This window comes from Chaetodon trifascialis, chromosome 5 (genome assembly GCF_039877785.1).
Source record: "Chaetodon trifascialis isolate fChaTrf1 chromosome 5, fChaTrf1.hap1, whole genome shotgun sequence".
In the NCBI taxonomy this organism is placed as follows: domain Eukaryota; kingdom Metazoa; phylum Chordata; class Actinopteri; order Chaetodontiformes; family Chaetodontidae; genus Chaetodon; species Chaetodon trifascialis.
In genome coordinates, this window is record NC_092060.1 from 18,984,898 (window position 1) to 19,002,718 (window position 17,821).

The 17,821-nt window shown below is 43.8% G+C and overlaps 1 protein-coding gene across 1 annotated transcript; it reads left to right on the forward strand.

Moving 5' to 3' along the window:
• The first annotated feature begins 521 nt into the window (after positions 1-521).
• f8 (coagulation factor VIII, procoagulant component) lies at positions 522-16,858 on the forward strand. Its single transcript, XM_070963415.1, has 27 exons — positions 522-721; positions 1,231-1,328; positions 1,606-1,728; positions 2,807-3,019; positions 4,159-4,341; positions 4,572-4,675; positions 5,467-5,587; positions 5,704-5,983; positions 6,069-6,234; positions 6,369-6,456; positions 6,892-7,109; positions 7,273-7,417; positions 7,862-8,071; positions 8,938-9,800; positions 9,975-10,117; positions 10,364-10,529; positions 10,722-10,961; positions 11,175-11,403; positions 11,489-11,671; positions 12,019-12,135; positions 13,266-13,337; positions 13,446-13,531; positions 13,667-13,822; positions 14,123-14,267; positions 14,444-14,607; positions 15,597-15,779; positions 16,452-16,858. The coding sequence occupies exons 1-27, from the start codon at positions 552-554 to the stop codon at positions 16,605-16,607; spliced, it is 5,022 nt and encodes a 1,673-aa protein (XP_070819516.1). The 5' UTR covers positions 522-551; the 3' UTR covers positions 16,608-16,858.
• Positions 16,859-17,821: the final 963 nt, after the last annotated feature.

Consider the following 17,821-nt stretch of genomic DNA (forward strand, 5'->3'; position numbering starts at 1 on the left):
AAACAGCTGTTTAAAAATTCAGACATAACCCCTTAATAACAACAGTGTTTGCTCTGTTTTATGCTTTAATTTTAAATAAATAAATAAATAAATAAATAAAAGTGACGTAGTTAAATGGATGTGGGTCCGGATGATCCAGCGTCAGAGAGAGGAATTATTCACAACCTGGCGACCGAAAATCTGTTGTTATTAGTCAGCCATTGTTACAACAAACAACGCCTTATTAAAAAGTGCTAAAGATTAGGCTTCTGTTTTATTTGTATGTATATTGTGACATCATCGCAGGTATTTCTGCTTGTCTTGTGTGTTTCGTGTATTTTATGGCGCAGCCGCACAGTGCGTCCGAGGCAAATTTCTCCCCAAATTAAGTCTCATCTGGGGTTATCACAGCTGCGCGCGCGGTCACACCCACTCATAAACTCTAACCGCCACGTGAAGCTTCGCAGTTCCTGTCCTCCCTCCACCCACCGGGTACTTTAAATGCTCCAGCCCGCTGGAGGAGCAGCAGAGCCGGCCAGCTTTTGACCGGACACACAGGTGCGCACTCCGCTATGACAGCGACACTCCCGCTGCTGCTGCTGCCGCTGCTGCTGCTGCTCCGCTCCTCCGGCGGACAGGCGCAGCGGCCTGCCGCTACTGTAAGAGAGTATTATATAGCAGCGGTGGAAATAGGCTGGGACTACGTCTACCTGGATGATGTTGACCCAGCGTCCGACCAAAGGTTTGTATGGATTTGTTTAATCTAAGCGACCCATTTTGATAGGACTGCTAGATCTCACTGCCGGTTTCCAGAGGATGTTTGGTTCAGTCGCTTCAAATAATCTGGTATTGAGCACAATTCGGCTTGTTTTGCTCCCAGGATAAGTTGATGTTTTTTGTGTGTTTGTTTGTTTATGGGATATTAGAAACTGGTTTAAATAATGACAATTTACAATCAAAATTTGACGTTATATTTAAGTAAGAAACATGTTGTAGTCCGTTGTCTGTGACCTGTTGAAATATCTTTCTGGTAATGTATTTGATAGCTTTAGGATGTTAATGTAAAAGCTGAAAGTCCAAAATCAGAGAAATTAAATGTACATTTGCTGTTATTTCTAATAAATTCCACCCCAAAACATGATCTTAAGATGGGTGGGATTGATTAAGGGGTCTTGTTAAGTGTTTCCTTGGCAGTGTACTTATTATTTAATTGCATTAGTTTCGCTGATGGCCTGCATTTTGTTGTTTTAGGAGATACAAAGATATTCCTCAAAAATACATCAAGGCAGTTTACAGGGAGTACACAGACTCCACATACACTGTCCCCAAGCCAAGGCCCCCGTGGACAGGTAGGTCTCCTCTTTTAATACTCTGAGTTTTCACAAGTAGTTCATGAGGTACGTGTAATCATCTCACATTGCTATCAATGTTAATAACTGTTTTTTTTGTTGTTGTTTTGTTTTTGTTTTTTTTAAATCAGAATAACCAGAAGCTGCTCTGTAAAGATGAAGTTGTGTTTTCTTGACAGTCGTCAGTTCTGTTTCAGAGCACGCATCTGCAGATTAGTTCTAAATGAGGTGGTCCTATTCGTGACTCCTCTCTGAACATTGTGTCCTCTGTTTGCAGGTATTCAGGGTCCAGTGATTGTGGCCCAGGCTGGAGACAGGGTAGTGGTCCACTTCAAAAACCTGGCCTCTCAGCCCTACAGTATCAGCCCTGTGGGGATCACCTACTGGAAACAGTCTGAAGGTAGAGAACCTTTTCCTGCTGTCTCTCAAGCGCTCCATCACAAACACATTAGACAGCAGCGTCCTGTTCATTTTTTGACTCAGCGTTTGACTCTTTCAAGTCCATGATGCAGCTTAGATGAGTCAGTGGCAAAAACATAAAAATTCCTAGTATAACAGCATTAAGGATGAATCCAAATCTGATCGTTTTACTCACATGCTTTTTGCTGAAGTCTGGAATAAATTTGCCAGAAAAGAGAGCAGAGAAGGCGGTCATGGAAAAGGCTGGAAATGTCAAACTACTACTGAGCAGACTCATGTCGTAACGCTGTAGTAACAATCATGCTTTCATGATGTTTTTTTGAAAAGTGTAAATTGTATTGGAATCATCAAGAAAAAAGTTGCCGCCTCATTCTTTAGAAGCAGCGAGTAACGGTTATCGCTATCTTGTGTGTGCAGATTTTGTGCAGCATATTAGAGCCAAACGGTCAGCCCTACAGCACAAATACTTCACATAATGCAGAAATCCTTTGAATTAGAAGACCCGACTGCAAAGGCATTAATTGAATATCCCTGATTTGAGAAGCTTTTGGAGGTTAATACCCTTCGCAGAAGGCACTGGCATATGTCCTAATGCTGCTGCTGTAGATCCGAAGTAGCCAGTTCCTGTAAACGGCTCATGTCTTCTTACCACGGGGTGGATTCCTTTAAAGGAGTTCATCATAATCTGAAAAGCCGAACCTGTCACGTCCAGGAATGAGCTGTCATGAAGCAGATCTAATCACATAAACATGGAGTATTAACGGTGAACAAAAAGGTTGCTGCCTGTGGGTGTGCGTGTCCACTGATATAAGTCATTATTGCACATCATCAAGAGCTTCCTCTGGATGTGTTGTGTGTTGCATTGTGGTCTTATTTTCACCTTTATTCGTGGCAGGATGGTTCATTGTAAAAATTTTCAGCATGCCTTTCAAATTGTAAATGCCTTTTCTAAGATTAGACCAGCTTACACACGTTCTTATGACAGCACATTTCCAGCTTTGACTCACCTCCACTGCTGAATGAAAACAGAGGAGTCATGCTGTGCCTTTTCTTTCCAGGAGCCGGGTATGATGACTCCACGGCGGGCCAGGAGAAGGAGGATGATGCCGTCTTTCCTGGAGGTTACTACGAGTACGTGTGGGACATCAGCCCTAAAGACGGTCCCACCACCAGCGACCCCGAGTGCCTCACCTACTCCTACTCATCCCAGGTGGACACGGTCCGAGACGTAAACTCAGGACTCATCGGTGCTCTGCTCATCTGCAAAACAAGTCAGTGTGTGGTCAGGCAAAGGGCCGCTATGATCTGTTATTACCTCTCGCAGCCACAGCCACTAATTGAATATACAGACATGCACTATGTTGAGCCAATATCTTGTCTTTATGCCATTTCTGGCCCTTTAAAGCTCTCACCTGCCACCTTTATTAATGAATAACTGACACCTTGTCTCACTCACTTATTACATGTACGCATGCAGGAACACAAAATGGAAGTTGTGTTTGTTTTTTTGACACTAGGCTGAAATATTGTACAGTGAAGGAGGCAACGACAAAAAGATGAGGTGGTAAATAAAACAAAGGCCAGGCTGTAAAATAGCTTGTTAGCCTAGCAGTTCCTCCAACCTCAAACTAGCCATATTGCCTCATTGCTATAGTGTTGAATTTCCAAGGTAGTGCTGTCCAACATCATGGCTGCCACAGAAATTAATTAATTCAAGCTTGACAATCAGCTAAATTACCAACATTAAACAGTTCTGACTTTAACAAATGTATTGAAATGCTTGTCTTACAGTTACAGCCATGCTAGCAGCTGTTTGAGGCTATACTTAGATGCTATAAGCTGGCATGCTGACAATGACAATGCTAACATGCTCATGTTAAATAGGTTTAAAGTTTACCATCTCAGTTTAGCATGTTAGCATGACATGATGACACAATGTACAGCTTTTGCCGATATTTTGTCATTAATAATTAATTTTCACCAGATGATGGTGTCATGATTAGAAATCAGGGAATTACCAAAGTGATTAAAATTCATTATGAGGTGGACAGAAACATTTGCACAAGTCAATCACAATCCATCCAGTAGCTGTTGAAATATTTCATTCTGAAGAAAAGCGACAGACCAACCAACCAACCTAAAGCTATGCTATTGAATGAACAGGGATTTATCCCACTCTGTAAAAAAAGGGAACTTTTATAGGAAATGAAATATGTACGAGAGAAAGCTGCAGGTGTTCTTGATGCTCCTGTAATATCAGATTGCACAATAGCATTGCAAGCATATTCTCATATCCTGCATCATATGTATTATGTATTGTGTGTGTGTGTGTGTGTGTGTGTGTGTGTGTGTGTGTGTGTGTGTGTGTGTGTGTGTGTGTGTGTGTGTGTGTGTGTGTGTGGTTTCCCAGGTGCCTTCACAGATGACGGCCAGAGGAGGAATCCTGCGTTCGTCCTGCTGTTTGCTGTGTTTGATGAAACCAAGAGCTGGTACGGAGAGGTAGGAGAGAGGAAGAGCAGAGAAAAGTTTAAGAGGAGCAACAGCAGGAAGGAATACCACACCATCAATGGATATGTCAACTCCACGTTACCCGGTAATGATCCAGGCTGGCTGCAGACAGTCCTAGAGAGTCTGTTCCATGAAGTCGTGCTGAGATGTTGAAATGTTAAGTGTTGCTGACGTTGTGCTCAGTGTATCAGTGGCTGCGCTGTATGGGGTCCACACTGGAATTTGTCCTCATTTTCTCTGCATGTGTGTGTGTGTGTGTGTGTGTGTGTGTGTGTGTGTGTGTGTGTGTGTGTGTGTGTGTGTGTGTGTGTGCAGGTTTGAAAATGTGTCAGGGCCGTAATCATGTGTTTTGGCATCTGATTGGCGTCGGCACAGCTCCAGAAATCCACTCCATTCAGTTTCAGGATCACTCTCTGCAGGTAAGTTTTCACAAAAAAGATGAATTTAAAGAACAGATTTAAAGATTAAAAAGAGATTAAACTCCTAAATTGATCACTTTACTGGCTAATAAATGCAAATTTGAAAAATGAAATAGACTCTGGGTGTATTGTCTCACCTGTCTTTTTCTTTTAAAAGAGAAAATTAATAAATACTACCTAAAGATGATTTGTATATCCCGGAGGCACTGTGCCTCATTGAATTCAGTTGAATTTCAGTGCAGCAGTTGAAATGCTTAAACATACAAGCTGCATTAAACTGTATTTGTTATCTGCAGTTCTTACACTTTGCTTTCAATTTTTTTGAAAGAGCTGCCACTTGTTTAAAGGACTAGCCCGGCATTTTTATGTCCTCTCATCGATTGGCCCGATGAGAAGATTGATTCCTGTCTCACATATGTACATAAAGAATGGAGCAGGGACCAGCAGATGATTAGCCTAGCTTAGCATAAAGACTGGAAGTAGGGGGAAACAGCTTGCCTTTATCTGTCCAAAGTTCCAATATAAACCTTCCAGCATTTCTTTAAGGTCACTTATTAAAGCTTGTATGTAAACCATTCACAGACAGTGATGTAAACATGACAAACTGTTTCCTCCTGCTTCCAGTCTTTGCTAACCTAAGCTAACTGCCCTTTGGCTCCAGCACCCACATGTATCGATCTTCTCATCTAACAACAAAGCAAATAAAAGTATTTCCCCAAATTTGACTGTCCATGTCACAGCCCTGTTTAGCATTGTCTGCCTTCTAATCTAGCACACATGCTTTTTTTAAGGTGTTGACCCATCGTAAAGTCACTATGGAGGTGACACCTATGACATTCATCGCTGCAGAAATGAGACCCGCCACTTTAGGCCGCTTCCTTATCAGCTGTCAGATACATGCTCACCGCCATGGTAAGAAAGGCCCAATAAGTCTTTTCCTATCACAATCTGTTTCCCCAGCTACATTTTTCATCCCCTCTACTTAAATGGTAACTGAGGTTGTTATTGTGCACTACATCTCTACCCAGATGGTATGAACGCTTTGTTCATGGTGGAGAAATGCCCCGACAAGGTCAATCTGCCGGGGCCCGACCTGCATAACGTTAAACACACAGATAATGACGACTACAGCGAAGAGGACAGTGACGAAGACGATGAGGATTTGTTCAACACCATAAGCTTTGAGCCCAGGAAACCACAGATGCAAGTCAGAGCCAGCAGGGGCGAGCAGGTCAAAACCTGGGAGTATTACATCGCTGTTGAAGAGGTCACCTGGGACTACGCTCCTCACCTCAAGCTCACAGACAGGTAAGAAGGCAGGAGGAAGAGGAGAATAACAGAAAATCATTGAATTGGTTCAAATTGGTTGTTTCTTTTTTCCTTGACATCTCAGCGAGTTCCAGTCTGAATATTTGCCTGCAGCTCCCCATCACCTTGGCTACAGGTATAAGAAGGTTGCGTATGTGGAATACACAGACGGTACTTTCACTGAGAGGAAGAACCCTGTAAAGTCGCTGCTAGGTCCACTTCTGAAAGGAAAAGTCAATGATCAAATCCAGGTGGGTTTGAGGACAGAACACATGCAAAATGTCCTTCTGTTCATAGTCGAATTTGAGCTAAAACAACAAATTAAGTAAACAGCTCTTTGTATGGCTTCTTGCTGATCACCCATTGGTTTGAACTGTGTCCTCAGATCACTCTGAGAAACCTGGCCAGTCGCCCTTTCAATATCTACCCTAATGGCCTCACCAAAATCTATCCACTGCAGAGATCCACAAATGGTAAGCCACAGACCAAACACACGTCTTTCTAATTTGCTTGCTTTTCTCAGAAGATGATATCCTTTCACTAGAAAAGGGAGAGCCACAGCATCACAGGAGGATTCATGTGCGTCAAACACACCTCCCCGTGTTAGATCAGCAAAGGATGAGGGATTAATTAATAAATTATTTCTGTCTACTGGTGTCCAAACACACACCTCCAGCTCATGATATTGATAACAGCTGAATATGGTTTGATAATGTGACACTGTCGTCACTTGTCTTTGTAATGTCAGATATACTCTAAGCCTATAATTCTGCCAAAAAAGAAAATGAATGTACAATGTTTTCAGGGTATGACATTTGCTCGTGGTGTGTTGTCTTTAGAGCTTATTTTCTGTAATTCCCATATCTTAGAAACATCAGAGTTTCATGTAATCTCATCTAATTAAACAGCTGCAGAGAAGGACTTGCGCTCCATGGGAGTGCCCCCAAACGGGACGTTTACCTACGTTTGGAGGCTGACACCAGATGATGGGCCCTTGAACGGAGACCCCCAGTGTCTGACCCAGCTGTACCAGAGCACCGTCTCCCCAGAGAGGGACTTGGCCTCTGGGTTGGTGGGCACCCTACTGATCTGCAAGAATGATGCCATTGACACCAGAGGACGCCTGGTGAGAACAGTTATTTGATAATGAATATGAGAGACTACAGACTAATCACCCAACAGGGGTCGTTTGAAAAAATCCTTTTAAGATCCAAACCGCAATGTTGTCTCTCACCTGCATGAATGTAATATAGCATTGAACATAATAATGAATCCATTGTTGCATGCAGTTTGGCCCAGATAAAGAGTGGAGCGTGATATTTGCGGTGTTTGATGAAAACAGAAGTTGGTACTTCAACGAAAACATGCAGAAGTCGAGCCAAAGCTCCTCAAATGCCACCGACCCTGAATTCTACAACTCCAATGTCATTTACAGTAAGTTCACCTCAGAGCTACATTTGTATGTTTACTTCTTCTTAAGCAATATAAGAAGAATAATAGTCACTTTTCAATAGGGTAAAATATGTACATGATTAATAATGTGAAATAAAACAAGAGACATGCTCTGAGCTTCAGTTTGTTTCATTTAAATCTGCAATATGTTGTTTTTTTTTACCTCACTTTTAAAGTTCATATGATGAACTTTTTAGCAAACACTTGCTAGCAGTTACGAAGCAGCATTAGCATTCATTTGGAGTTGTGTTTCTGATCACCAGTTAGTCCATTATTCACTCTACAATACAATAAAAAATTTCTATTACAATAAAAATATTGATTATTAGCTGCTTTCCCTAACAGCTATTATTGTATTTCTTCCCATTGTATATTGAGCCAGCAAATCGTCAACTTTAAAAGCTGTGTATTTCCCTCTACCTGCAGGTGTAAATGGCATCATGTTCAGCGGGCGTCAGTTTGTGATATGTGAAACTGACGTCACCTTCTGGCATGTGGCCAATGTGGGCACTCAGAGTGACTTCCTGTCTGTTTACTTCACGGGAAACCTCTTTCAGTACCAAGGCCTCCACCAGTCCGTCCTCACCCTGTTCCCCATGACTGGTGTGACCGTGCCCATGGAACCCGAACTGATGGGTGAGCCTGAAGTCTGAGTCATTTAAACTTTTCTCGCAGACTAAATTACCCAAGTAACCTTTAGCTAGAGGTTTGGCTAGTTGTGCCACGATAACTATATTGTAGGTACATTAATCTGCTGTAGATATGTTTGCATGGCTAGTCTGCAGGTGCTAACCATAACCCATCTTTTAAAGTATTTGGAAACCAGGTAGGATTAGGGATTCAGCACCTTGACAGACAGCAGGCCCACAGCGCTCATCCTACTTGAGCAAATGATTGCATGAAACAAACCACCTCAAAAAGTACCACTAACGCAGTTTCAGCTTCATCAATCCAGTAACATTATGGCACTACTTAAAGGCACTGTGTGTGGATTTCTTGCTTTGGTGCCCTCCAGTGGTAGTATTACAAAAATAAGGTGGCTTCAAACTTCCATTTGTCTTATTTTTGTACAACAAACCCATCCATCCATCCATTTTCTATACCACCTATCCCTTTCGGGGTTGCGGGGGGTGCCGGAGCCTATCCCAGCCGTCAACGGGTGAGTGGCGGGGTACATCTTGGTCCGGTCATGTACAACAAACTACAAAAACAAAAAGCATAATCATAATGATTTCTGCTTTAATGAAATAATCAATGTGCACATGGGTTCATGGAATTGATGTGAAGTTTGTTATATATTACAGTCTAGAAGGAAATAGCCAGGGTGCAGCAGCTGAGACATGCGTCCTTATTTACTGACAAACATCGGCACATCACAATGCTGCACATTTTGTCCTATTTCCCTAAGAAGCAGCTGATTTGTGGGCTTGGCTGCAGGTGTTTCGACATGCCGTGCGCCTCCAGTGTGTGTTGAGTCATATTAATCCTAAGTCATCTCTCAGGTGAGTGGGAGATCAGTGCCTTCGACGGCAGCCTGAAGAGCCGAGGGATGAGCATCTATTACACTGTTCGTCCTTGCGACAACGGAGAACTCCCACTGGTCGATCGCAATAGGGATGAAGACGATATCTCTGACTATATGGACCAGATAGATTTCCAGCCGAGGACCAGAAGAGTTCAAAATCACACAATGTTGGTTCGAGTGTGCAAGAACAACAGCACCCAGTTAGCAAACACATCTAGTCAAAATGTCACTGATGATAAAAGTGAGGGGAGTGGAGCTCATGGACAGTCAGGATGTCGGCTGGAGAAAGTGGCAGTGACATCTCTGGAAGGACAAGAAGCAACGGTGATGGAGGAAGAAATCCCAGAGAATATTTTGGAGGAAATAGAGATAGATGGGGAGGGGAGGGTGTCTCAGAATGGGTCTGAACCTGGAGGAGAGGGAGTTATCAGACAGAGAAGACAAGCAGAAGGCAATGGGACGGATGATGACATCACTTCTGGAGCCTCAGAAGATGGAGGAACTGGGACAGAGATTGTAGATCAGGCTATGGAAAATCGGACCGACAGTGTTGCCAACGTGAAAGCTGAGGAAAGGAGTGAAAAGTCAACTGTGAATAATGGGACAAAGGGAAAGCCTGAAGAGAGCAACGAGATCTTACTGAACAGCAAACCACTGCTGAACAAGAAGCCCTCAAATGTAGATCTAACCAGCTCAGAGGCGATGCATCAAAACTACATTCAGGCTGAACCAGAGCGACTTAAAGCAGATCTGCTGGATCAGGAATACAACTACACTGCTGACAGCAACTATACAGCAGGGATCGACCTGTCCTTTGAGTATGATGACTACAGCCAAGAGGTACTATTTCCTCTGTGTGTGTGTGTGTGTGTGTGTGTGTGTGTGTGTGTGTGTGTGTGTGTGTGTGTGTGTGTGTGTGTGTGTGTGTGTTATCTACATTTATTAAGTGCATTTAAATCCATATGTTGGGCAGTAAGTGCCACAAATCAAAGCACTTTGTTCGTTTTGTCACAGGTGAACAGCACATCAGATATATTTGGCACAGATTATATGGACCTGCGCTCTGGAGAGGTCAGATATCGCCACTACTACATTGCTGCAGAGGAGATCACCTGGGACTATGGCATCAGAAAACCATATCAGCTCATCAAACCCAGGTAGGAATAATAGCTCATCCAGGTTTCTTTGCAAACAGAGGTGAAAAGCTGAACAATTCTCATATACTGTATGTGCGTTAAGTGTGGAGAGACAGTTTGGGGATGAGTATCAGCACAAATACTGGAAGCAGGTAGAGGCTAGCCTGGCTGCAGTGTTCAAAAGTCTGCCTACTAACACCGATATGCATTTTAAAACCCAACGCTCAACACCTAAAGCAGCAGTATTGACTCAACTCCTCTCTTTAGAGAGATGCGTCGAGGCATGAGGAAGTTCCTGCCAGAGTACAAGAAGGTGGTGTTTCGAGCCTACAGGGATAAAGACTTTCTAGATCCTGTAGGCAAAGGAGAGCTGCAGGAACACCTGGGAATCATGGGACCTTTCATCAGAACAGAGATTAATGATCTCCTCACTGTGAGTCATCCTGTAACTAAATAAAATAATAAATAATGTTTTTCTGTATTCTGTAGCTTCCACTTTGCCAAACGTCACCATTTCATAAAACATGGAAACACATGAAGTCATGAAACAACTGAATGATGAAACATAAGCAGATGATTTTGATGTGTTTGTTGACCCATCTTTTCCCTCTCCGTCTTATTCAAGGTGATCTTTAAGAACAAGGCATCCAGGCCATACTCCTTTCACCTTCAGGGAGTCTACGACCGCAGCCAGGGAGCTGGCTTTGCCCAAACCCACACCTCCTCTGCTCCACCTGGGGTCCCAGGAGAGCCTGTGCCTCCTGGGGAGGCGCGGACGTACAACTGGAGAATAACCAGGAAACAAGGACCAACCGACACAGAATTTGACTGCAAGACTGGGGCTTACTACTCCACTGTGGACAAGGTCTGTCTTTACCTCTCATGGATGCACAGCTTGCACTGTACTCTGTAATGTCTGTCCAGTTTGTGTGTTTGCAGTGAATGAACCTCTGTTATCTTTCTGTTTTGCCCCTCTGTGTATGAAAATTATTAGAGTTTATTTTGTTTTCACTTAGTTATGTTTGTAATTTTAGCACTGTTCATTAGTTGTTTGTAACTTTTTAAATATGTGTTCCAGGAGAGGGACCTTCATTCAGGTCTGATTGGTCCACTGGTGATCTGTAAGTCCGGCACCCTGCAGACTCGTCAGTACACACAGCCAGGCGTCCAGGACTTCTCCCTCCTCTTCCACACCTTTGATGAAACAAAAAGCTGGTACCTGGAGGAGAACCTGCGTCAGCACTGTACTCCACCCTGTCAGGCCAACACTGAGGACCCCTGGTACCACATCAGCAATAAGTTTGCAGGTGGAGACAAGAAGATGGATTGTTTGTGTCATCTTGAAATAATTTTTTGTAATTTCTCTGAAATAATACCCACGTTCTTCCTTAGCAATAAATGGTTATGTGGCGGAGACGCTTCCTGGTCTGTTGGTGGGCCAGTACCAGCAAGTCAGGTGGCACCTGCTGAATGTAGGAAGTGACGGAGAGTACCACGCTGTGCACTTCCACGGTCTGCCTTTCACGGTTCACACCAAAGAGGAGCACCGTATGGGGGTCTACAACCTCTTCCCTGGTAAACACACATTCATACATTCATGTTTTCATTCACGCAGCCTCTATCACTCACTCTTGTAATGTTTAGCCCTGTGTTTGCACAAACCTTTTGAGTTTCATTGAATCCATACAGTTCCATTTATAACAGCACATTTCAGTGAACCACACTCCTCATTTAATACAAATGAGACTGAAGGTTTTTGTGGCTGAGTTACATCATACAGCTGAAATAGACCAGCTGTAAGAGCAGTTTCCTGGGTGGATATTATGAACCTTGGCAGTGTTTTACTTATCTCTGTTTTTGCACTCTGAGAACCTTATTCTTGACTGTGATTTCATGTTTTGCATTTGTTCTCTGTCACCCAGGAGTGTTTGGCACGGTGGAGATGGGACCCCCCACAGTCGGCACATGGCTGGTGGAGTGCACTATAGGAGACTACCAGCTGGCCGGCATGAGGGCTAAACTGCTGGTATATAATCCACGTAAGTACACGCTGTGTCAAAAATATGTATATATTACTAATATTTACAGTAATATGCTATATAATCTAATAGACAGACAGAGCTGTAATAGTGGATTTTGGTGGCTGGATTTTGTGGCTCCACTTTCCCAACACTGCCAGTCATGAAAAGATACCTCTAAAACTTAATTGCTCTCAGCCTCAGGTGTATTCTGAGGTTCTGCAATTAGCATGCTAACTTCCTAAACTTTAGCATATTAATAGGTTAAAGCGTGTTACCATGCTAAACAAATGTCTCTGGCCAAGCAACAGTGATGTAAAAAGATCAGTTGTAATCATAGTTTGTGTTAAGACTGAGTCAATGGCTGGTCTCCAAAATGCAAGACTCAGATTCAGATGGTTTGAATAACAAATCATTATAATAATGATCACTGGGAGACGATCTGTGCAAAAGCAAAAGCTAGAGCAAAGAACAAGCCGCTAGAACAGCGAACCGGCTGAGACTTGTTACCTAGCTAGTGAGGAGAACCAGGTATTTGCAGCTGTGGCGGCTGATTGGCACGAGGATCAGGTGTAGGTGAGCCATGAGTGAGGAAGAACTGCCCGGTCCAGACACACACACACACACACACACACACACACACACACACACACACACACACACACACAAACAAACAGGGATAAACACAAGGAGAGGACACAAGACAGGAAGGGACAAGTAGATAGCCGTGAGCACTGGCTTATTCAGGAAATGAAAGGGATTTTGCAACACCAGGAGCTCGAGCACTTACGGTTGTATTAAACTCTTTTTGTCGCTGCATTTTGAAGTTTCATCATCAGTTTCATTTCCTCACATTGTGTGAAGTATGTCAGAGGCTTTTCCCACATTTCCTCTACTGTAAAGTATTTTGTTATTTTGTAATATATGGGGCTTTTGAATTGATGAGGACTTCCTATAATGCAAGGCCAAATATTTTAGGCAAACCTGTACAGTCTCACGTATCATCATATCCAGAAATCTCAAAACTGTCTGCACTGTCCAGATGTATTAAGCACATGTAAATTGAGTTGAGGAATTTTTGAACTGGTGATTATGCACACCTGGAAATTTAACATGTTATTGAGCTGGAATTTCCTCGTATGGACATGCAGGATGTATCTCGCCTCTGGGGATGAAATCAGGAAGGATTGAGGATTCCCAGATCACAGCATCAGATCACATAGGTAAGGACGTGTTTTAGCTTTAACAAGGTGAACAAACAAATCAAGTTGCTTACTGCATATGCCATGACCTCCATTGAGTTCTAACTGCGTCTACACTCGTGTGTCCAGACAACTGGCAGCCGCAGCTGGCGAGGCTGGATCAGTCCGGTTATATCAATGCCTGGATGGGCAGAAACAAGATGTCATGGATACAGGTTAGACGTCCATCCTTTCTCCTGTGTACAGCATTTACAGCACAGCGTACATGCTACATTACGCAGTGTCCAGTATGCCTAATGCAAGATCTGAATGAAGGATTCTTTGTAGTTAACGTTCACATGTGGTATTAGGTTGACCTTCAGAGGCCCACCCTGCTGCATGGTGTGCAGACGCAGGGAGTCAGAGCAAAGCTGAGGGACAACTACATCAGATTCTTCACCATCTCCTACAGCCTGGACCAGGAGACCTGGACCACTTACAGGGGAAACAGCACCAGCAAGGCCAAAGTATGTCCTCCACTGTAGTGCACACATTCACATACATCTGTTGCAGTTCGAATTATGGTTACCGTTTGTACCAGTTGTGAGCAGGTAAGGAAAAGTTTGTAAGTGGTTCTTGATTGTGTGCTTTCCTGTTTTCCTCGCTCTCCTGGTTTCCTATTTCATGCAAGTTTCAAGTTTCTGCATGTTAACAAAGAAGGAAACCAGTTGCTTCCTGCGATGCTGGAAATCAGCCTACAGGCATGTGTTTTGGTATGATATGGAGAAAGATTTGGCAGCTGAACTGTTTGTGTGGCTCTGTTTAAGGTATTTTATGGCAACATGGACAGCTCCAAGGTGAAAGACAACCGCTTTGCTCCACCATTTGTGGCTCGCTACGTCAGGATTCATCCAGTGGACTTTAAGCTGAAGCCTGCTCTCCGCCTGGAGCTGCTGGGCTGCGATCTGAACAGTGAGTTTCACCCACAGCAGCACAATCTATGTTCATTTTACTGCATGAAAGTGCTGAGAATGACTCTGGTGTGTGTGTGTGTGTGTGTGTGTGTGTGTGTGTGTGTGTGTGTGTGTGTGTGTGTGTGTGTGTGTGTGTGTGTGTGTGTGTGTGTGTGTGTGTGTGTGTGTGACCAGGCTGCTCGCTCCCTCTTGGGCTTGGGCTCCAGAAGGGGCTGATTCCTTTGATTCCTGACAGCAGCTTTAGTGCCTCCTCATTTTATTCCTCCCTGCTGCGTAGCTGGACCCCCAACCTCGCCCGCCTCCATCAGGAGGGCAGGGCCAACGCCTGGAGGCCAAAGGTGAATCCAAGTACACAGATACAAATATGCTACCTGTATTCTTGTAAAGCAGATTCATTTTCACTTGGGCAGCGACAGTCTCTTCCCTCAATCCTGTCTGCCTTTATTCCCATCCGATAAGATTTCTCTGTCGTCCCTCCTCCTCCTCCTCCTCCTCCTCCTCCTCCTCGGCTTATCATTTTCACACTTTGCAACTCTAAACTGCAGAGGTGTGATTTGTCCTTCTGTCAAACTGTTGAGCTGTTATTACAGGTCACACGCCAAAGAGTAGCACTTGTGATCTGTGGACAGAGGTCAGCCGCTGTGGACCGGTTATTTTCTGGAACAGAGATTTCTCTGTTTCTGCATTCCCTTTGAGGCTTAGAAGCGCGTATCCTGTCACAGTAGCTGCAGCCAGCATACAGTTTCTCATTGTTCTCAACATTAGTCTAAACAGGAAAACTTACTTCTTGCAGTCCAGGATACAGAACAAAATGTGATGACCTCGATTTTCTTTAAAATAAGAAAATGTTTGACTCTCCTCACCCAGAATTTCAGCTTTGAGTCATTTTTGTTTGTTGGGGCTGTTCCGGTAGCGGAGCAACCCTTTGCTAATCAGTTAAAACCTCAAGTTTTTCATGAATGCTAGATAAAGAAATAAAATGTAGAAAATCCCCTCGTTTGCAGCTCATCTGGCTTTGCTGTGTTCAGCCACATCATGCCAGTGGAAAAAAAGAGGCTCTGCCAGAAACATTTTGCCTGTTTATAACTTTCCTAGTGGTCCAATGTGGCAGAGTAAGCGGTTTGTTGTTCAGTTTGGCCTTCCTTAAATCTGTTTTGTGTTCTTTTCCTTTGCTCTGGTGACTTCTATTTCATTCAGAAGCAGTTTCATAAACCTCCCCTCATTGTATCTGATACATTAGGTTGTGACTGTGTGTTGGTTCTTTTATATTAATATTTTCTCTCTCTTCTGAGCTCTAAAAATGTTTCCTCTGCCCTTTTCACCCCAGAACAATAACCCCCATGAGTGGCTGCAGGTTGACTTGGGAAAAGTAAAGCGCATCACAGGCGTCGTGACCCAAGGAGCACGATCACTGTTGACCCAGATGATGGTGACAGAGTTCTCGGTCACCATCAGCCATGATGAACAGTCCTGGAGCAGCGTGTTAGAGGAGAACTCCCAAAGAGAAAAGGTACGCTTGCTGCAGTGCCAGACCGTTCCCATTCCCAGGTCATCACATACCAGCGTTTAGTCAGGCCCCTCAGTGAAGGTACGCTTTAGTGGCTGTACCCTAAATCTAACCCTAACCCTGAACCTGCCCCCTAGCCCTGAGCCTAACCAAGCAGCTTTGGTGCCTAAACCTAACCAAACACTAAAGGATACCTTGTGCATCTTGATGAGAAGCTGATGGATGAGACAAAGCGTTGTCGGTATTTGGCGATCTGGAAGTAAGAACAAGTTGGTCGTACGCAGTGAGGGTTTCACCGCTTTTCCAGTAAAACCAGGGCAGTTTCCGAGTTGCTGCAAATATGATCCAGACTTCTGCCTGAATACAGCTTCATAAAAGGAGTCTATAAAAGTGCAATGACTACCATTCTTTACTCATTTCACTTATTCCTTCATTTAATCATTCATGCGGGAGTCCTAATCTATCTCACAGTTTCCCTGTTACACAGGTGGATGAGTCACTGTCTAACATGGAGCTTACGACACACCACAAGAATCCTATGAAAGTGTGCTTTCACGTTTTAGTGACACGCAGCGGACTGAATGTTCGTATGACTCATAAGAAAAACCCTGAAAACCTCAACCGTTGATAGCTCTGCATATTCATTACCTGCACTCCACGTTCTTCCTTCCTCAGATCTTCACGGGAAACGATGATTCAGATGAAGAGGCTCTCACCGTTTTTGATCCCCCTCTGTTCGGCCGCTACCTCCGCATCCACCCGCTGGGTTGGATCAATGACATCGCCCTGCGTCTGGAGGTGCTGGGCTGTGACACGCAGCAGTCGCTCTGACACCGCTGGCTAGACCCACCGGCGCCGTGCAGCAACATTTTAGTCGCATCGTGTACCCTGGTTTCATTTTGGAGATGAAAAATGTTCTATTGTTATACAGAGCACTTATTAAATTATATATTTCATGTAACAGTTTGAACAAGAAAAGCTATGTTTACTGTAGAATCATGTTTGATGTCAAAGGAAAAAATGTGTTATAAGATGTCAATTTAAACAGCGCCTGTGACACAGCATTAGCTTTCCTTTGCATAGCCGTGTAAGCGTGTGTAAATATTTCAGACTCAGATGGATGTATAAAGTTTGAATGGTTGATGTATATTGTTGGAAAAGTTTGTACTAAAGTATTTTTCTGCTTTATTAGAGTTTCTATAAACAATGAATCTTGAAGGGTTTCTGTGGTATTTATTTCAGGTATGACACAAACACAAAAAAACCCACTTTCAAACAATCCTGTGTGCTTTCAAGCCCTTAACCAAGTTCAGGTGGGTATTTGGAGACAAACAAACAATGCCGAGCGCTGATAAACACTTGATGCTTCCCGTCCTGCTCTTCATTTCCAGTTACATCCAGCAAAGGCTGAAGAGCTTTCTCTCTGCTTTTGCTCTCTCTCCTCTATCTAGCTCATTATCTCTGTTCTTTCTTCCTTCCATCTGTCTTCTGTCCAAAATGTTCCTGATCTGTTATTTTGCCTTATCCACCTCGACCAGGCCCTCCCTGCAGAAACAATGAGGGCCTGTGCTCCAACATTGTTCTGTTAAATTCTGCAATCGTGAAAAACAAGAACGCTAGCAAGCAAGAACAAGAAGGTGTGTGCGTGCTTGTGTCTGAACTTGTGTATTTTGGGTCCGACTGTGTGAATCATGAAAACAGGAGCAGCACATTTGTGGGTCCAACCAACCTTTTATCACCTCATTATCAGCGCAGGAAGTTTCCAGGCACGAGGGGTGTGTTTTGTTTGGAGGACAAAGTCATACCAGACAGGACATGCGTTGGCAGAGACGTGGCAGCAGCACATTATGCCTGGCTGTCACACTTTATCTCTCCGAAAACAATAACACGCCGGCCCTAATCTCATCGACAGGCCGAGCACCTGTACGCAGCTGGATAACAGTCAATACTCATGATCTGAATCGAGAGAAGCAGAGGTGAGCGGAGGCCGTGGCCTGCTGCCCAGGTGTGATTATCAGCGGCTGGTTTCATGTTTGCAGCGTGTG